The sequence below is a fragment of the Mus pahari genome, unplaced genomic scaffold (assembly GCF_900095145.1).
Source record: "Mus pahari unplaced genomic scaffold, PAHARI_EIJ_v1.1 scaffold_10701_1, whole genome shotgun sequence".
Lineage (NCBI taxonomy): Eukaryota > Metazoa > Chordata > Mammalia > Rodentia > Muridae > Mus > Mus pahari.
In genome coordinates, this window is record NW_018393319.1 from 7,488 (window position 1) to 29,471 (window position 21,984).

Consider the following 21,984-nt stretch of genomic DNA (forward strand, 5'->3'; position numbering starts at 1 on the left):
TCTAAAATTAGAATCGGGCTACAGTTCTTACATTTTGCAGAATAAGGCATGAATTAAGAATTTTCCTGCAGTTTTATTTATTTATCGTTCTCTCTATATATATATATATATGTATATATATATATATATATATATATATATATATATATATATATATGTATATTTTGTCTTCATATAGTATCTGTGTACCTCTTGCATGCCTGGTCAGACAGAGTTTGTATCTCCTTCAACCCGAGTCACATATGGTCACAAGCCACCATGTCATTGCTGAGAACCAAACCCAGATCTTTCCAAAAGGAAAACATACTCTTGACCATTGAGCTACATCTCCACTGTGTATCCTGGAGCCTTTATAAACAGAACACCTACTGTTTATGTCTGTTGGTGAGTGAATTTGATGTTTGGAAATGGTAATTGCCATGAATCCATTCCTTTACTCGATTAAGCTTTTCAGGCACAAAATAATGTAAATATTAAAGTGTGACTTATGGTGAAACAGTCATAGAGAAACTATAGGATGGTCTCAGACACTAACTTCTGAATTATTTCTTTACATACATGCATGTGTCTATATATGTGGAATATATGTGTGAACTTGAAAATATAATTGGACACTTTTTCTCACAAGGATCTGCTTCAGTGTAGTCATTTTCAATTTCTCTATAATAGGCTGATTTAAAGTAATGAATTAAATTAATTCCATAATAATTTGAATCTCGTCACCAGGTGAAATAACTAACATAGGCACTAAATGTAAGATTGTTGAGTGAAATGGTGAAAACTGTGTGGGGTCTGATGACGTGTGGTAACACTTGTTTTCACTGCATGGGAAGGAATATGTTTTGAAAGAGAAATATACAAATAGCATCACTATCTGGTCATCTTCAGTGAGTTCATGTTTGTCATACCATGTTGATAATAGTGTTTATCTTAGTGTCCCAAGTTCTCTCTTATTGGAGAGATGTATGTAGCCTATAGTAACTACCAGTAAAGCAAAAGAGGAGCATTGACCATATAGGGGTGGGTGGAAGCAATAGAGAGCAGAGCATCAGGGTACAAATGATCTCAGCAGTGCACTTGGGAAATGGTGGCTTCTCAGAGTGTGGAAGGGGATATATACAGAATGAGGTAGGTAGGTAAAATATCAACATAGATTTCTTAAAAGCCATAACTCCTCTTTCTATTAACTAATTACACTGCCCCTCCAAAATGTAATGAAAAAATACTATATGTATTGATAGCTGGAACTTAGTTCTTTAAACCTGAAGTTTCACAAAATGTCATAGGATGGGACCTAAAAAGGAGAGGCCTAGGACATTTAGAACCACAATTAATCATCATAGGGCATGGAAATTAAACTAATGGTCTCCCGTTGTCTCTATCTTTTAAATTCCTATTTTGGGGATGTAAGATTTCTTTGAAAAAGGAACATTAAAAACACATGGATTGAGTAAGACATTTGACTGATTAAAATAGTGGGGTTACCATGAATTATCACTATGATTGCATTAGAATTATGAGTTAAACATGGATAGTTGCAAAGTAGAGTACAGTAAAATTATAGAACGTGATACTGCATCACCTGATGCATTGGATTTCTCTGGAAAATATTTTAAGATTATTGTAACATTCATTCTGCCATAGGAATATGATTAACATTCTGTGCTGATCACTACTATTTATGCATTAACTATGAAATGAGGCAACTTAATAATTATGAGGCATGAGACTCATCTAATATAGGGCTACAAAGTGAGTATTCTGTATAGATATGACTATGATTGTATTTATTATCTATAATTTTCTCTGTATACAGCAGATATGTGGAATACATAGAAATGTAGATAATAATGTATAGTCTTTAATATCAAGAGTTAAAGAGTCATGCTATTCAAGAATTAGTTTGGAAAATAGGATGTTAATATAGCCAATGTATTAAAAACTTGATGTGTGCTCTATTATTTTTTTCAGATATATGAAATAAACTTCCACTCAGCTTAAGAAGAGTTGAATCTCTCTTTATGTTCTCAATCAAGAATGTTCTTTATTTCCAAGCTGGGCTTGGAGTCCTAGCCAATATGTTTCTTGTTTGTTTCTATATTTACATAATTCTAGGTCACAGACCTAAGTTCACAGACATGATTTCCTGTCAACTGACCTTTGTTCACATAATCATGTTATTCACTGGAGGGGATATTTGGCTTACAGACATATTTGAGTCACTGAACATTGAGAATGGCTTCATATGTAAGGCAACCTTTTACATAAGCAGAGTGATGAGAGGCCTTTCTATGTGTATCACCTGCTTCCTGAGTGTGTTCCAGGCTGTCACAATCAGTCCCAGTACCTCCTTGTTGGCAAAATTTAAACAAAAACCAAAAAAATACATGATATATTTTTTCTTATGTATATGGTCCTTCAATTTGTTTTTCACTAGTAACCAGATCTTTTATGTTGGTGCTTATATCAATGTGAGTGGGACCAACCAGATGAAAGCTACTAAACACTGCTCACTCTTACCCATGAACTACATCATCAGAGGACTTATTTTAACAGTGACAACTTCCAGAGATGTATTTCTTGTAGGAGTCATGCTAACTACAAGTACATATATGGTGATTATCTTGTTCAGACATCAGAGGCAATGCAAGCATCTTCACAGCGCCAATCACCTGAGAGCCTCCCCTGAGAAAAGGGCCACCCAGGCCATCTTGTTGCTAGTGGTTTGCTTTGTGGCCATGTACTGGGTGGACTTCATCATCTCAATGACCTCATTCCTGTTACGGATGTATGACTCAGTCATCCTGACTGTTCAGAAGTTTTTGATGAACGCCTATCCCACAATTACTCCTTTGGTACAGATCAGTTTTGATAGCAGAATAATCATTATGCTGAAAAAGCTCGAGTCAAAACATCGCCATACATTTTTTTAAAAGATGCTTTCTCTTTTCTTTAAAAAGCTATTTTTAAATTTCCTAATTATATGTAGAAGTGTTGTGCCAAAGTGCATGCATGTGTGCATTCCTGGTGTCCACCGAGGCGAGAAGATGTCATGGGATGCCGTGGAACTTGACATAGAGCTGGTCACAAAGGAGCTTCCTGTGCAGCCCCAGTCATTTTGTTTCTGAAATAGAGATTCTTTTTAGACTTTATGGTTCCAGTAGCAAAGCAAAGTTCTTCATGTGATGTTAAATAAAATGTGCTACCACATATATAAATTCTTTTGACATTTCTGTTTTCAAGTTATAGAGTGTTCTTAAGTTAATTGTACACAGTAAGTTGGTACTTCCTCATAAATTCTCTTTCTCCTATTTTCTTTATATCATAAATATTGCTTTGATGCTGAGGTCACTGAAAAGAAGATCCTTTTTGATATTCAATTTTAAGGTTTCTTTTGTTTTTAATTTACATTCACTCATCAAAAATATTTTATTTTGTTGTAGCTATAGTTTCCCCCAATCATAATTTATGTGGATCCACAAAAAGGATGTGGATTTTAAGTTTCCATTTTTACCANAGTTATTTAATGAGTCTTTTATGAAAATATCATGTGCCTTTTTAATTGTTCTTCATTTTATCTATTTATTGAAATATTAGTGGCAAATAAATTTTTATATCCACAGACATGTACACAATAGTGTACCTATGTCCATTTATGTATGTGTGAGTTCACAGGTGAAGGACGTGTGTATATGTAATCATAGAGAGCAGGAGTTAATGTTGGCTGTTGTCCTTCATCTGCCATTCATCTTGTGTCTTGACAGGGCATCTCTCTCTATGACCTGTACCAAGATGGTAGTCTGTGTTTTTCATGTCTCTATCTCTCCAGCTCTGTGATCACAATTGTTTACCATAGCTTCCCCTTGTGTCTGCGGCCGAGGGGAGGCGCCTGAGCTGGAGCTGCCTCTCCACCTGTCTGCCCCGTCCTCAGGTTTCTGACAACGTCTCCGGGAGCGGTCCTGGCTGCCAGATGCTTCCGCCCAGGCTGCGGTATGCCTGGCTGGACGCTTAGTGCCAGGCTCAAGCCCTGCCTGAGGCGCCCGCAGGGGTGGTAGCGGCCTTCACCCCGCGGAGACCGAGCGGCTGGAGGCGGCAGCTGAGGGGAGAAGGATGGGGACTAACCAGTTAGTGGTGCTCAATGTCTACGACATGAGTTTGCTTATGGTGGCCATCCTTATCCTTTTTCTGGAATATTTGAATTTTCCCCAGGAAATGCTTCTGAGCTAGGAGAAACATTTAAATTTAAAGAAGCTGTTGTTCTAGGGAGTACAGACTTTCTAGAAGATGATATAGAGAAAATTGTAGAAGAACTGGGGAAAGAGCATAAGGGCAACGCCTACCATCTGATGCACAAAAACTGCAACCACTTCTCTTCAGCTTTATCCTAGATTCTCTGTGGGAAAGAGATTCCTTGCTGGATCAACCAGCTGGCCTACTTCAGCTCTTGTATACCCTTTCTACAGAGTTGCCTGCCAAAGGAGTGGCTCACTCCTGCTGCACTTCAGTCTAGTGTCAGCCAAGAACTCCAGGATGAACTGGAAGAAGCAGAGGATGCAGCCGCATCCAGTGCCATGGCAAGTGCTGCAGCTGGTGCCAGAACTGGGCGTCACACCAAACTATAAGACCTCTGAAGTCAGGCCTTCAGAACTGTCTCTGGCAGTTGAGTATCACTGGAGAAAAAGAAAATAGAGTTAAATATCCTTTGGATATTTTGTATGCAAAGATGGCTCACCCCCAAATCCCAGTTTTTTTTAGCTCAGGGTTATATTTGTAATCAAAAACAAAAAACAAAAAAGAAGAAAAACAGCTTGGCGCAGGAGGGAGAACTTTTGTATGAAGCTGCCCTCTTTTCTTTTCTTTTTAGTCCACTTGTAAATTTGGATTCACTTCCTCTGTTTTATACGAACTCTGTTAAATTACGTTTACAGTATTTTGTACCACTGTTTACAAATCTTGCATGGACTTCTGCCACCATGAAAGAAGAATATCCTCATCTTCAAAAATTAGGCAGATGATCTTTGTAGACTTCCTGACAGTTGCCAGAGCTACAGCANAGGTAGTAGGCACAAGGAAAGGCTTCCACGGCCNCAGTCCTCATTGCTGCTTACAAGCTGTCCCGGNGNTCTGTATTTNTTTTGTTACCANTTTTGGCANCCAGATACAGGAATNCAAACTGGCCTGACATGAAGGAGCACACACACAGCCAGAGGGCTTGGGTCCTGGTCAGTTCCTCTCCACACCCTTCTTCCCATTCTGAGTAGCACATTTCCCAAGGTGCCCGTGGAGCAGCTGGTCTCACCCCAGATACGCCCACCTCAGCAGGGTGGTACTCTTTTATCTGCCTGGCTTGATGCCTCTGATTCTTTAATGAAGATGGTTTCATGGAAGATGCTCTTATAACTGATGAGTGGTTTTGCACGTGTGTTAGGAGAGGGGCTTCATTTTTATTTTAATACATTCTAACTCCTCCCTGTACAGGATATTTTGGTGGGGTGGGAGCATCCTAAGCTAGCTTCCTGAGCAGTACAAGCTGACCCTGAACTGCGTTTTAATTAGCCAGGCTACCTTTTATACTGGACATCGAAACCTAGAATCTAAAACACACCCCAAAGGTAATTCTTTAATAGTTTGAGTACACCGTATCAGAAATGGCTTATCGGAGTTTCTTAGTTCATGATGGGAGTAGTTGCACCTCATAATAGAGATTCTACTTTCATTGATATCTTGTTGAAAAAATCATACTTTTGTGTGTCTTAAATTCACTTTTTTTATGTTCTCAAATGTATCTCTCTTACATAACATACTCTTGGGAACGAGGTTGTGCTACAGGTAAGTCTTTAGTAAAGAAGTCATCTGTTAGAGTCCGACCCCAGTTGACCCTTGGGTGTAGAACCAATCATTGCATGTCACAATCAATGTTCTGCCTTAAGAGCGAGTGTCCTGTGTAAGCAGTGGATACAACATAGGAACATCCAAGGTACTGACTGCAGCTCTAGATCCGCGATTAGTGTGATAGTCACATTCTCTGTGTGAGGATACGTGTCTTTGAGTAAATCACATCTTTAATTTTTCCATGAGCTGATTTTGATTGATACTTTTTAACGTAAGCGCACCCTCTTTATAGGGAAAGTCAACCTTGAGTTATTTAACACTGGCCTGAGGAAAATGAAGTCACTCTGTGCTGTTTGACTGCTCTGTTTCCAGAGAAGAAAGCTGCTGCAAGTTACTCTGCCCTGTGTCGGGTCGGGCAGGGCATTTGTTTCAGGAACCATGCAGCAAGACAGACTATGTGGTCTTTATGAAGAGTTGACTTAGTTCAGGTCTGAAAATGAGACTTAGGACAAAACACTAATGCTCCCCAAGAGGCGTCACTACGAGAGCCTGAGCCCTCAGCCCAGCTTGGTAAGAAAGGATGCTTGCTACAGTTGACTTGGGTTTTTTTGTTGTTATTGTTTGTTTGTTTTATTAATAGTGTGGATCATGGTGTTTTCTTTCCTTTTTCTTTCTTTCTTTCTTTTTTTTTTCTTTTTCCTTTCTTTTTTTTTTTTTTTGGTTTTTCAAGACAGGGTTTNTNTNTATAGCCCTGGCTGTCCTGGAACTCACTCTGTAGACCAGGCTGGCCTTGAACTCAGAAATCCGCCTGCCTCTGCCTCCCAAGTGCTGGGATTAAAGGCATGCACCACCATGCCCGGCTTCATGGTGTTTTCTAATTCATTGAGATATAAATGTTTTGACCCAAGGGAGTGGCCCCTCAGTTAAACATTTCTGGGTAAATAGACAGGAACATCTCTGTGCTCACCCACATTTCAGCAGCTCAGCACAGAAGTGACTTGCTGTTCTCATGCCCGACTGGGATAGTTGACGTTTGAAAAAATGTAAAAGTCTTCTAGGAAATAGACAGCTCATGTGCAGGTCACCTGAGAGTCAGGACACAGATTCCTTGCACTTTAGTGTACCTGAGAGGAAGAAAATCTCTCTTTAGTGAGACCTTCTCCACTGCAAATTGAGAATGGGTTCTGCTTGTGGACGTTGTACATCGTGGTGCGCACTAGGCTCCGCACCACGATGTACAACGTCCACAAGCAGTTTACATGAGTTTACATATTTTGTAGTTGTAACCAAGTGAAACTGTTTCTTCTGGTAGGTTTTTGAACAATAATAGCAGTAATAGATCAGATAGTTGGTTTCTGGTGCTTGTTTTAAATATGCTTGGGCTTTTAAAATCCTCATTGGAGGCATTGGCTTTAGAAGTGTGACCTGTGGGGCTATAAAAAGTGGTGATTGTCCTAGAGCACCTCCAGGCCTGAACTCCAGCCAACTATTGCTCTGCTTCACAGCAATAGCATACCTACCATCACCAGCATCTTACAGAGCAGGGAATTCCAGGGTTAGTCCATTGATAGCTCTGTGTGTGTGTGTGTGTGTGTGTGTGTAGATTAAGCACTGCAGACAGCTGCAGGACTCGGTTTCCATGGCTTCTTCCATCATAAGACAGGTAGAGCCATGTTCATGGCTTCACAGCTCTAACCCATGTGTTGTCTTATGGCTCCATTATATATTTACTGTAGCTTTTGTGTATGTTATGTTTTCTTTTTAAATGACTAATGTCAAAAGTTAGTTTTTCAGCAGTTGGCCATCGTTTCATTACATCCTATTCTTTCCAGTTTGGTTTGAGAGTGTAGCTTGATTGTTAGACTTTCATTGTCTGCTCAGTCTATTCACACACATCTCTGTAAATACACTGTTAACATGTGTATTTCTGCGTGGGCAGAAAACACTTTGGACTGGGTTCGTACTGAAGAGCTTAACATCCTAAGATAGGATGGGCTGCAAGGAAAATGAATGCCCTGTCGGTTTGCGCTGATCAGAGCATGATTTTTATTAATCGAACAAGGAAGGATTCTAAGCCCTCCCTGAGTCCCCTGGAGAAACTCTCTCCGTCTCTCTGTCTCTCTGCTGTGCGGTCCGATCATGAGCACAGATGTATCTGGAAGGCGGGTTTGAGCGAGTGGGCGGAGACGACGTTAGTGGTTGGTCTGAGCGACAGTGGACGGTGACAGTGGGCAGTGATGACGACGACGTAGGGCGGTCTGACGACCTGCATTCTGGGAGATCTGGGGAGGTCTTCTTAATAGCAATCCTGTGCATCTGTAAGGGGTTCAATATAATGTTTAGAGGGAGAGTGGTTAGTGGAGGAGGTGAGAGACACCAACATCAACAAGTGGGACAGCTGTCAACAAATCTTCATGGATCTGAAGAGAATCTCTGTGAAGTTAAACGCAAGTATACGGCCATTCACAGTGTTTATAAACTCCAGGAACCTTCACTTTTGCTACCTTGATATATAGCATTGGACTATCATGTTACAACATTGAAATACATCAATTTATTAAAAACTACTTTTATAAAAAAATAATTGTTTACCATCATACTCTATCATTGCAACATTGTTTCTCTTTTATTGAAAAAAAGATTTTTCACATAATATATTCTGATTAGGGTTTCCACTTCTGTTCCTCTCAGTCTTATACTCTTGCCTCAACCCTCACCCCCATCAGTTCATAACTATCTATTCCATTTTCCCTTTTTAGAGAGATGCAATGTTGTGCCAGGAAGTGTTTATGAATATCGAAAGACCACCAGGGAGCCAGTTTTGATGTAATTGTACCAGGATCACTTTATTACAAGCTCGGGCTTGGGGTCTTCTCTAACCGAACCCTAACAAAGCAGGAATAGATGGCAGAGCAGCCTGGAACCCTCAGCAGGACAACGTTTTATGGAAGCTGGCTTCAAGATGGAATAGGTTTGTCAGCTGAGAATCCTTCCCCTCCTTCTCTTATCCTATACCTAAACCTTGTGGCTATGTGGGTTATGGCTTGATTAGGAATGACTTAATAGTTAAAATTCACATATAAGTAATAACATACACCATGTTTGTTTTTGTAGGTCTGCTTACATAACTCTGAATGAGGTCTTCCTGTTCTTTCCTTTTAATTGCAAATGTCATTAATTAAATGGCTGAGTAATGCTCTATTATGGAAATATATTCCATTTTCTTTGCTCATTTATCTGTTGATGGATATCTTGGTTGTTTTCAATTTCTGGATATGATGAATATTCAGTGCCTGTGTAGTAGGCTGAAATTGCTTCCTGGTATATGTTTTTTTCCATTGGTTATTATATTTATTTAGATTTCAAATGCTACTCTCCTTCCTAGATTTCACTCCACAAATGCCCTATCCTCTCCCCCTGCCCCCTTCTTCTACTATTGTGCTCCAAATCCCACCTCAGCACCATAGCATTCCCCTAAGCTGGGGCATCAAGCCACAACAGGATCAAGGGCCTCCCTTCCTATTGATGCCAGATAAGACAATCCTCTGCTACATATGCAGCTCATGTCATAGGTCCCTCCATGTGTACTCTTTGTTTGGTGATTTATTCACTGGAATTTCTGGGGGTCTGTTGGTTGATATTGTTGTTCTTCCTATGGGGTTGCAACCACTTCTGCTCATTCAGTCCTTTCCCTTACTCCTCCTTTGGTCTCCAAATGCTAAGTCTGATGGTTGGCTGTAACCATCCATATTTTTGAGATAGGTGGGCAGCCACGTCTCTCAACTGGGGGCCTTGTCTAACCAACAGATGTGGTCTCTAGGTGCTATAAGTCCTTTGTTGGGTATTTTGGCTAATGTTACCTCAATCAGGATGCTTTCTATTCCCATTCATTTGCAGATTTCATGAAGTCATTATTAATAGTTGACTATTCCTCCACGGTGTAAGTGTATCACATATTATGTATCCATTCTTTTTTTTCAATTTTTATTCAATATTTTCTTCATTTACATTTCAAATGCTATCCCGAAAGTTCCCTAAACCCTCCCCCTGTCCTGCTCCCCTACTCACCTACTCCCACTTCTTGGCCCTGGCGTTCCCCTGTACTGGAGCATATAAAGTTTGCAAGACCAAGGGGCTTCTCCCCCCAATGATGGCTGAATAGGCCATCTTCTGCTCCATATGCAGCTAGAGAGATGAGCTCTGGGGGTAATGGGTATTTCATATTGTTGTTCCACCTATAGGGTTGCAGACCCCTTCAGCTCCTTGGGTACTTTCTCTAGCTCTTCCATTGGCAGGCCTGTGTTCCATCCAGTAGCTGACTGTGAGCATCCACTTCTGTATTTGCCAGGCACTGGCATAGCCTCACAAGAGACAGATATATCAGGGTCCTTTCAGCAGAATCTTGTTGGCATATGCAATAGTGTGTGGGTTTGGTGGCTGATTATGGGATGGACCCCTGGGTGGGTCACTTATATATACTATCATATCATCAGTAAGTAGTGATATTTTAACTTCTTCCTTTCCAATTTGTATCCCTTTGATCTCCTTTTGTTGTCTAATTTCTCTGGTTAGGACTTCTAGTAAGTACTTTATTGAATTGGTAGGGAGTGAGCTTGCAACCTTGTCTAGTCCCTGATTTTAGTGTTATTCCTTCCAATTTTTTTCCCCCTTAGCTTGATATTGGCTACTGTTTTGCTGCATATTGCTGTTACTATGTTTAGGTATGGGCCTTCACTTCCTGAACTTTCCAATACTATCATCATGAAGGGATGTTGGATTTTTGTCAAATGCTTTTTCAGCATGTAATGAAATGATAAAAGGTTTTTTATTCTTTGAGTTTTTTCATATTGTGAAATACATTGGTAGGTTTCCATATACTAAACCATCCCTGCATCCCTGGGATGAAGCCTACTTGACAATGATGGATGATGGTTTTGATATGTTCTTTGTTTTGGTTTGTGATAATTTTTCAATATTTTTGCATTGATATTCATAAGGGAAATTGGTCTGAAGTTCTCTTTCTTTGTGTAGTCTTTCTATTTGATGTGTTTCATTTATTTGTGCCTTGTGTTTTACCAAAGAGTTTTCATTTCCACTTTTTTTGGTTTTTTTTTCTATATTTAGTATTTTAAATATACTAAATATATTTAGTATTTTAAATCCATAGATTCAACACAATCCCTATCAAAATCCCTACATAATTCTTTAACAAAATGGAAAGAGCAATTTTCAAGTTCACCTGGAAAGGCAGCATAGTGAAAACACTTCTTAACAATAAAAATACTGCTGGTGGACTCCCCATCCTGATCTCAAGCTATACTACAGAGCAATAGTGATAAAAACTCTATGGTATTGGTCCAGAAACAGACATGTAGACCAATGAATTAAATTAGGAGAAACCAAAATAAAAACACACACTTATATATACTTGATCTTTGACAAAGAAGCCAAAAATATACAATGGAAAATTGAAGACATCTTTAATAAATGATGCTGGTCTAACTGACTGTTTGTATGTAGAAAAATGAAAATATCCTCCTTTTTGTTACCTTGCACAAAGCTCACATCAAAGTGGATCAAGGACCTCAGCAAAAAACCAGATACACTGAATCTAATAGAAGAGAAAGTGGGAAAGACCCTTGAACTCATTGGCACATCAGAAAATTTCCTAAACAGAACTACAGTGGCTCACACTCTAAGATCAAGAATTGATAAATGGGAACTCATGAAATTGGAAAATTTTGTAAGGCAAAGGATATAATAAATAGGACAAATCTGCATTCTACAGATTGGGAAAATATCTTCACTAACTCCCACATCTAGTAGAGGGCTAATATCAAATATATATATATATATATATATATATATATATATATATAATGAATTCAAGAAGCTAATCACTACAAAAACCAAACAACCCAATTAAAAAATGGGGCATAGAGCTGGGCGTGGTGGCACACGCCTTTAATCCCAGCACTCAGGAGGCAGAGGTAGGCGGATTTCTGAGTTCGAGGCTAGCCTGTTCGACAAAGTGAGTTCCAGGACAGCGAGGGCTATACAGAGAAACACTGTCTTGAAAAAACAAAAACAAAACAAAACAAAACAAAAAAAATGGGGTATAGAACTAAACAGCGAATTCACAATAGAGGGATACTGAATGGCTGAGAAACACCTAAAGAAATGTTCAAAGTTCTTAGTGATCAGGGAAAAGCAAATGAAAAGGACCCTGAGATTTCACCTTATACCAATCAGAATGGCTAAGATCAAAACCTCAGGTGGCCAAACATGATGGAGAGGATGCGGAGAAAGAGGAGCACTCCTTCATTGCTGGTGGGATTGCAAACTTGTACAACCACTCTGTAAATCAATCTGGAGGTTCCTCAGAAAACTGAAAATAGATCTACCTGAGGACCAAGCTATACCACTCTTTGGAATATACACAAAGGATGCCGCACCACATCACAGGGGCACATGTTCCACTATGTTCATAGTGGCCTTATTTGTAATAGTGAGAAGCTGGGAACAACCTAGATAACCCACGACAGAAGAATGGGTACAGAACATGTGGTTCATTTACACAGTGGAATAATTCTCAGCTAATAAGGACCATGATATCATGAGTTTTGCAGTCAAATGAATGGAACTAGAAAATATCATCCTGATTGAGGTAACTCAGATCTGAGAGGACATGCATGGAATGTCCTCATTAATATGTAGATATTAGTAAAAAATGAAGTATAGAATACTCATGATAGAATCCACAGTACTCAAAAAGTTTAACAAACTGAAGGGCCCAAGTGAGGATGCCTCAATACCCCTTGGGAGAGAGAAAAAGCAATAACATGAGGGACGAGTGAGGGAGGGTCCTAGGTGAGAAAGAGGACATGCTGTGGAAGGAGGGAACATGATCAGGTATTGCTTTGGGGACAGGACTGAAGCCCTCAGGACCAGGAGAAAGAATGGAAACAGGCAACCTCAGGAGGTAGGAGGTGGGGGGGGGGCTCCAAAATATACCAGAGACCTGTGAGGTGATAGACTTTCAGGATTCAAAGGGAAGGACCTTAGATGAAATGACCTACAGTTGGGAGAGGGATATGTAGAGCCCACCTCTAGCAGAAAGACAGGGCATCAAGTGAGACAAGGGGTTGCTGTCTTACAGTCAAAAACTCTGACTCATAATTGTTCCTGTATGAGAGAACTGAAGGGGAAAAAATGGAGAAGAGCCTGAGGAAAAGGAGGTCCATTGACAGGACTATAGTGGGATCCAGCTCAAGGTGAGGCCCCAAGGATTGATACTATTACTGAGGCTAAGGACTGCTCACAAAAAGGAACCTAGCATGACTGACCTCTGAAAGACCCAAAAAGCAGCTGAAAAAGTCAGATGCAGATATTTATATCCAACCAATGGACAGAAGCTGGTGACACCTGTGGTTGAATTAGGAAAACGCCTGAAGAAGCTGAGGAGGAGGATAATATTGTAGGTGGAATGGCAGTCTAAATTAACTTGGACCCCAAGACCTCTTAGACACTGCACCACCAACCAGGCAGTATACACCTGCTGATATGAGGTCCCCAACACATATACATCAGAAGACTGCTGGGTCCGGGTTCAGTCAGGGAAGATGAACCTAACCCTCCAGAGACTGGAGACCCCCTGGAGCGGCAAGAACTGGTTGGGTGTGGTGTTGTGGGGAGAGGACATGCTTATGAAGGTGGATGGATGGATGAATGAATGCGTCAATGGAGAAGGTATGGGATGTGAACAGTCAGAGAGATGACCAGGATAGCCATAATATCTGAAGCTTAATACAAAAAATATGGAATAAAGTTAAATAGAAAACAAAAAATATAAGATGCATGGAAATTTTGATTGTGCCTTTGACTTTTCTGTTTTTTCTTTTTTTTCTTTTTTCTTTTTTCGATTCTGTGGGCTTCTTAAATAATATGGTTGTGTCTTTGGGGCAGTTTTTTCCCATGATCTTAATGAAGTTCTTGTGTTTGCCATTGACTTGGAATTCATCTCTGTCACCTGTGTGTATAGTTGGAAGGTTTGATTTGTTTTATGGTGTTCCACATCCACAATACTTTCTAGGCTTACACTTGGCCAACTGAACTATATTTACAGTCCCGCAGCCTGACTTCTTCCGAAAATACTATACTATACTATACTATACTATACTATACTATACTATACTATACTATACTATACTAAACAATCTCCTGTGTAAGTGCTCTCTATTAAACATCACTTAACCTTAGTGAGTTTGGATGAGGTGACACTTTTCTAATTTTCTCTAAAGAGCTATTAATTTCTAGCTGTGACACTGTAGTCACTGTCATATACGTATGGAGGGCACCATGAATGCTTTGGAAGCAGGATAGATACCTTGGGGAATATAAACTGATATTCTACTTCTTTTAAATGGGATATTATTATTCTTATTTTTGTTTTGTTCATAAGGACTGGGATCAGTTAATCCATGCACACACACAGATATGGCCAAGAGAGAATATCTCACACATGGGAAACCCAGAGCTCAGCAGTTCCTACTTTACTGTTCTCCTGAAATTAGGGAAGTTTACTTTTCTATTTGATGTTTACAGTTTACAACAATGTTACAGTCAGAACTGCCTTCTCCAGATGAAGTGATAACTATGGGTCTGGAGGGAGATGAGCTGATGACATTTCTTCCATATAACTACTTCTGAGGGCCTTCTTCTTCAAGGATGTTTATGGGAAGCCCAGAAGGTGAGTGTTTTTTTTTTTTTCTCTTTATGATAGTGAGACAGTAGGTGGTAGAATGAAGGAGGATTCTTTAATAAATGAGTAGATAATTTTCGGCTTACAATTTTACTTTTGAGCTCTATTGTATCATAAGTAAATCAGAGAGGCTTGCCGACATACGAATATCAGTGTATTGATTTATAAAACAACACCGATTATACTCAGTTTGGTCTCTACTACGTGTGACAGTATAGAGGGCCCAGCAGGATGGATAGAGACAGGAAAAGCTAACAGGCTGAAGATCATTGAGTATTATATAGGAAATGAAAATGTCACTACACCACTACTTTTTTTCATGAATCTATGCTGGCATATATTTAAAAATTAACTTTATCTCAACCTTTTAATGAGTCTATCAGACAAAAGATTGTACTGAGTGCTCTATGAATTCTCAGATCCTGGTTCTACCTAGTTATGGCCAAGTGTGTTAGTTTTCTATCCCTGTAACAAAACTCCTGAGTAGTCTTAGGGAGTAGAAACCAAGTGACAGCCATTTATTTTCTTGCAGGGTTCGTTATATAATATTGATGCATTTGATTTGTGTTTTGTAATTTTCCATTTTACACTTTTCTCCATTTTTAATATTTTTACATAGATTTGTTTAATCTATTGCAATGATCTCTCATAATATAAATACTTTATAGAAACTTCAAAAATATTTGGAAATCTCACCTCATTACTCAAATGAAGTATCCTTTCTCAAATGTAATTTTCAGTAGGAATTTTACTCATTATATTAAAATGAATTCCTTTTTCCTATTTCAGTTTTTCTAAGTTGAACATTGTAGGATTCAAGCTGAATAGTATTGTGTAAGACTTTCATTAGTAGTGAGAAATATATTTATAATTCTTTAATAGCATAAAATTATTTAAAATCAAATTCACTAAGGTTTCCTCTAACAAAATACAATTGCTTGTTAAAATCTACTTGCACACACACACACACACACACACACATACACATACAAAATGACAAGTAATCTAAGCTTAGTAATGAATATCACAAATCAATTTTTTTCTTGGAATATCAGTTACTAATGTTTATAGGAGATTAAAATGGAAAATAATGGCAGTTGTGGTGGCACATGACATTGATCCCAGCACTTTTTTTAGTAGAAGGAAGCATTTAATTTGGGGCCTGTAGGCTTAGATTTTTTCAAAATCTACTTTAATAAGGGTTCTCAAATATTTTGACCCCTCTTCTAGCCCACTGTCCAATGGTAGGGGAGAAAGGATGGTAAATAGAACGAGGAGATGTGGGCCAATTTAGAAGTAGTTCTTTTAGGGCAATCCATTTTCTGTTGTCAGGATACCAGCAGTCTGTTTCAGTAGTGTCAGGATGATCCCAGCACTTTCAAAATTAAGGCAGGAGAATCGGGTTTGATTGAAGTCAGTGTGAACTTCTGTCTTCTGTCTGTCTCCATCTAATACACACAAACAGAAATACAAGGACCTCAAAGTGGAAAACTGAGAATGTAGAAATATAAATTATTGTCAATGAAATGGAACAAAATAATGCCAGTAACCATTGCGAACTCTGTGGCCCGAGCATCAATCTTATAAAAGACCAGTTGTCAGAAACATGAGTTTATGTTTATAAGCATTATAGAATTTTCAGTTTGTTCTGAATAATTTACCTTAAAATTTTGTACCAGTGCTCTAGGTAAGACCATTGTGGAAATGAATATGTCACCCAGAAAACAGAGGACATTCCTCCATTTTCCTTCATGCTCATTTAATTTCATGAACGTATTTGATATGACACTCATTTTTTCACTCAAGTGATGTAAATGTATTCACAGTAGCAGCCCCAGAACACAATATGCTTGTGATCTACTCATGCACATGGTAATCTCATCCTTTCCCTTTTCCTTTCCCTCCTTCTCTCCACCTTCCTCTTTTCTTTCTCCTTCTGTCTTGTGCACACAACACATTCAAACATGCAAATACACACACACACACACATACACACACACAGAGAGAGAGAGAGAGAGACAGAGACAGAGACAGAGACAGAGAGACAGAGAGATAGAGAGAGATTTGCCGTGAATACTCATGTATTTCCCAAACACCCACCATGCAACTTGTGATGAAGCTCTGGCTATGATTGCTTACCCACAGTCTCTGTAATGACATTACTGCTGCATTTGGAACTAATTTGGAGGTTAAGTTTTTTCACTTTTGGGTTTTCCTAAAAATGCCTTCATTTATTTATTTTATTCCTTTATTTAAAAGAAAATCGCAGTTTTGGCGGCTCCTTTGTTAGTTTAAGTTGTAATATTTAGTTGTCAGTACTAACATCCTGAGTATATCCACAAACATTTATAATAGTGGATAAACCATCACTATTACATTCACCCAGACCAAAAGACTAAGCAATCTATAGCCATGTGTCTGAAGAGGCATTGACAGTAGACTATACATCAGCATATAATTTCACTTGTCACCTGAAAGTCACATACTTACTTTATGTTCTCTCTGAGCAGTCATACAGCTTTTAGGTCATTACTCACTAAATGTGCTGAAGATAAAAATAAAAATAATACTTTCATTATAATATACTTGTTCATTCCCTGTATTATTAAATCTTCACAAACAGAATACAAAGATCACTATATGTGTAAAAACAAACTGTTTCAGAATCAAATATTGTGATACGGAGGAGATGAAGTGATTTTTCATGGGAGAGTATAGAGCTGTACATGAAGACACTTTTACTTCTCTCTGTTTCTCTGTCTCTGTCTCTCTCCGTCTCTGTCTCTGTGTCTCTGTGTCTCTGTGTCTCCCCCCCCCCTTCCTCTGTTATATGCTTCTTCAGACACGTGGCTGCAGACTGCTTAGTCTTTTGGTCTGAGTCAATTTAATAGTGAAGGATTCTCCGTCATTATACATGTTTATGAATATACTCTGGGATTTAATACTTGCAACTAAATATTGCAACTTAAACTAACATGGAATTCTCCAAAAGTGCAATTTCCTTTTTAAATAAAAGTTCGTTTTTATCCGTATATATCCATTTTAAGAAAACAGTTTTCACTCATGAGAGCTATGGTCTTATTTTCACCAAACCTCAGCTCCAGGTAGTCTCAAATAAAAATGCCAATTTATGAATTAGAAGGTTTGTTATTTTCTGTCTGTGATATATATTTACAAAGCAATAAATATGAAGTAGAGAAGTTGTAGGTCATAAGTTTGCTCTAAGAAAAAACATTTTACAATAGAGAGCAGAACAGCAGGGTACAAATGATCCCAGCAGTGCACTAGGCAAAGCCAGTTTCTTAGAGTATGAAGGGGGATAAATAGAGAAGAAAGAGGGAGGCAGGCAAAATATCAGCATGGCTTTCTGAAAAGCCATAACTACTCATTCTATTAACTAATGACACTATCCTTCAAAGAAAAAAATTACTGTTTGTCTTGGTAGCTGGGAGTTAGCTATTTAAATCTGAAGTTTCAGAAAAGATCATGGGATGGGACCTAAAGTGGGAGAGGCCTAAGGCCATTTAGAACCACATTTAATGGTCATAGGTTGTGGAAAGTAAACTAATGGCCTCCAACTGTTTCTATCTTTTAAATTCATATTCTGGATATGTAAGATTTCTTGGAAAATGGAACATTAAAAGAGACAGATTGAGAAAGACTTTTGCTGATTAAACCACTGTGATTACCATGAATTATCACTGTGATTGCATTATAACTTTGAGTCAAAGCCTGGATAGTTGTAAAACAGCCCAGTAAAATTGGAGAATGTGAGGATGTCTAACCTGATATTTTTTATTTCTTTTGTGAATGTTTTCAAGATTTATGTAACTTTTTTCAGTTGTTCAAATATGATTACTATTCTGTGGTCATCACTACTGTTTTAGGTGTTAAGAAGAAATGAGGCAATTAAATCAATAGATTGGGTTTCTAAGACATGAGACTTGGGTATAATACAGACCCACAAACTGGGCATTCTCTACAGATAAGACTATGATTGTATATTTTAATCTATACTTTTCTATATATACAGAAGATATATGGAAGACATAGAAATGTAGTCTGTGATGTGCAGTCTGGAACATCAAGAGTTAAAGGCACAGGGTATTCAAGAATTATTATGGAAAATAGAATGATAATATAGCCAGTGTATGACAAGCATGATGTATGCTCTATTATTTTTTTCAGCTATATGAAATAAGCTTCCACTAAGCTCTTAAGATGAATATACTCTCCATATATGTTCTCACTCAAGAATGTCCTTTATTTCCAAGCTGGACTTGGAGTCCTAGCCAACATGTTTCTTCTTTCTTTCTACATTTTCATCATCCTAGGTCAGAGACCTAAGCCCACCGACATGATCTCATGTCAACTGACCTTTGTTCACATCATGATGTTCCTCACTGCAGGGGATATTTGGCTTACAGATATATTTGCATTACTGAATATTGAGAATGACTTCAAATGTAAGGCAACTTTTTATCTAAGCCGGGTGATGAGAGGCTTGTCTATCTGTACTACCTGCCTTTTAAGTGTGGTCCAGGCTGTCTCAATCAGTTCCAGTTATTCGCTGTTGTCAAAATTTAAACAAAAGCTAAAAAAATACATGACATATGCTTTCTTAAGTATTTGGTCTTTCAATATATCATTTTGTAGTAACCAGATCTTCTATGTTGGTGCTTATATCAATGTGAGTGAGACCAGTCAGATGAAGGTCAGTGAAATTTGCTCACTCTTACCCATGAACTACATGATCAGAGGAGTGATTTTAATAGTGACAACTTCCAGAGATGTGTTTCTTGTAGGAGTCATGCTGACTACAAGTACATACATGGTGATTATCTTGTTCAGACATCAGAGGCAATGCAAGCATCTTCATAGCATCAGCCAGCTGAGAGCCTCCCCTGAGAAAAGGGCCACCCAGANCATCTTGCTGCTGGTGATTTTCTTTGTGGTCATGTACTGGGTAGACTTCATCATCTCAACAACCTCATTCATGTTATGGAAGTATGATCCAGTGATCTTGACTCTTCAGAAGTTTTTGATGAATGCCTATCCCACAATTACTCCTTTGGTACAAATCAGTTTTGATAACAGAATAATCATTATGCTGAAAAAACTTGCAGTCAAAACTCCACCATATATTTTTTTAAAAAAATGTTTTCTGTGTTCATTTTAGAGCTATTAATTTATTTCATGTTTAAATGTACAAGTGTTGTGACAGAGTGCATGAATGTGTGCATTTCTGGTGTCCATACAAGTGAGAAGATGTCATGGCATCCCCTGGAGTTGTACTTACCACTGGGTACAAAGAATCATCCTGTGCAGCACCAGTTATTTTGTTTACAAAACACAGATTCTTTAAACATTAATGGTTCAAGTAGCAAAGCAAGATTCTTCATATGATTTAAATAAAATTTGTGCTATTACACATACACATTCTTTTGCCATTTGTGTTTCCAAATATTAGAGAGTTCTTAATTGTACACAATAATTTGATACTTCCACATGAATTCTCTTTCTCTTTTTTTCTTTATATAATAAATATTGCTTTGATGCTGAGGTTACTCAAAGGAATATCCTCACTGATATTCACTTTTAATCTTTCATTTGTTTTTAATTTACTTTTAATCATCACATATAGTTCATATATTTTGTTGTAGCTTTATTTTCTCCTAATCATATTTACGTTGATCCATAAAGAGAATGAGAACTTTATGTTTCCATTTTTACCATATTTATTTAATGTGTCTCTTATCAAAATATATGCCTGTTTATTTTTACTTCATTTTATCTACTCATTGAAATATTAATGGCAAATAAAATTTTTATATGTATATACATGTTGTATGATATATTTATTGTGTATCTGTATGCATTTGTGTATGTGTGTGTGCACAGCTGAATCATGTTTGTATAAGTACACATACAGGTCAGGTAATAATGTTGGCTGTTGTTCTTCATCTCCCATTCACCTGGTGTCTTGATAGGGCATCTCCCTCTGTGACCTGGACCAAAATGGTAGTCTCAGGGATTCTACTGTTTTCACCTCTCCAGCTCTGAGATCACAAGTGCTTACTACCATACTCCATTTTTTCAACATTATAATACATTTTGATTAGAGTTTCCACTTTCCCTACTCCTCTCAGTTTGATACTTCTGCTTCAGCCCCCCTCATTCGTTCGTAATTATCTATTCCATTTTTCCTTTTTAGGGAGATGTAATGTTATGCTAGGAAGCATTTGTGAACCTCAAGAGACCACTGTGGAGCCATTTTTTATGTAATCGTACTAGGGTCTCCTTATTACAAGTTCAATCTTGGGTTTTCCTCTAATCCAACCCTGATATAGCAGGATGGGAAGGTGGAGCAACCTTGAACCCTCTACTGGACAAGGTTTCATAGGAAATGGGACCAAGTGTAGGGATATAGCCTAGGAAGTAGCTCTTAGAATGACTGTTGTAAACAGACTTGTGGGTGTTCTGAAGCAAAACTGGGTACAATCCCAATGTGTCTGAAAGTACATCTGAAACAATCAGATAAATCTTTGCTTAGCTGTTGCTAGGCAGTAACTAGGGAGTACCTCTTGGGTATGGGCCTTGAACAAGCCCTGGGAGCCTTCTTGTTTCTTGGGTACAGCTTGAGTTCAGTTGTAGATCAAGATTTATTTATTTATTTTTTTGTTTTTTTTTGAAAAAAGATGGCAGCTGGTCCCAAGGTGAAAAAGGTTTGGTCTCTCAGCATCCTTCCTGCCCTTCTCTTATTCTATACTTTAACTTTATGGTTATGTGCATTATGGGTTGATTATGAATGACTTAATAGCTAAAATTCCCAAGATGGAAAAGGTTTGGCCTCTCAGTATCCTTCCCCCTTTCTCTCATTTTATACCTAAACTTTATGGTTATGTGCATTATGGCTGATTATGAATGAATTAATAGCTAAAGTTCACATATAAGCAATAACGTATAACATGTTTGTTTTTGTGGGTCTGTGTTACACAACTCAGAATTTTCCTACCAAATCTCCCACTTTTAAACACCATACCTCTGAGCTATAAAAGCCTTGTCTTCATTACATTAAATGCTGACCTCTTGAACTCCAATTCAGGAGGAGGAAGCTAAGGTATATGAATAAACATGCTTACTTTAATTAATGCTTACTTTAATTAATTTGGCCATGATGATTTGGGTCAGTGAGTGGTTTTCTCCTACCATCTTTTGCATTAACAATACCTTTAACACTTCTTTTATTGTTCAGGAGTGTGTTTTAGCTATCATGCTGTGTGTGTGTGTGTGTGTGTGTGTGTGTGTGTGTGTGTGTATTTTTAATATGGTGTTGTGAATTGTCCTTTTAAGTTCTCTGAAGATTATATTGGAGATTTGATGGGGATGTT

At 38.2% G+C, this 21,984-nt stretch overlaps 1 protein-coding gene and 2 pseudogenes across 2 annotated transcripts; all 3 read left to right on the forward strand.

Annotated features, from left to right (window-relative positions):
* Positions 1–2,012: 2,012 nt before the first annotated feature.
* On the forward strand, positions 2,013–2,933 carry LOC110315476 (putative vomeronasal receptor-like protein 4). Its single transcript, XM_021189523.1, has one exon. It carries the CDS (start codon positions 2,022–2,024, stop codon positions 2,931–2,933), a length of 912 nt encoding a protein of 303 aa, XP_021045182.1. The 5' UTR covers positions 2,013–2,021.
* Positions 2,934–3,047: 114 nt separating this feature from the next.
* LOC110315474 lies at positions 3,048–4,684 on the forward strand (annotated as a pseudogene). Its single transcript, XR_002380216.1, has 2 exons — positions 3,048–3,101; positions 4,155–4,684. The product of XR_002380216.1 is annotated as a deubiquitinase DESI2 pseudogene (transcript).
* A 14,149-nt stretch (positions 4,685–18,833) lies between these two features.
* On the forward strand, positions 18,834–19,746 carry LOC110315475 (annotated as a pseudogene).
* Positions 19,747–21,984: the final 2,238 nt, after the last annotated feature.

Coding starts and splice junctions, on each gene's coding strand:
- LOC110315476 (XM_021189523.1), top strand. CDS start 2,022: ATGTTCTCAATCAAGAATGTTCTTTATTTCCAAGCTGGGCTTGGAGTC.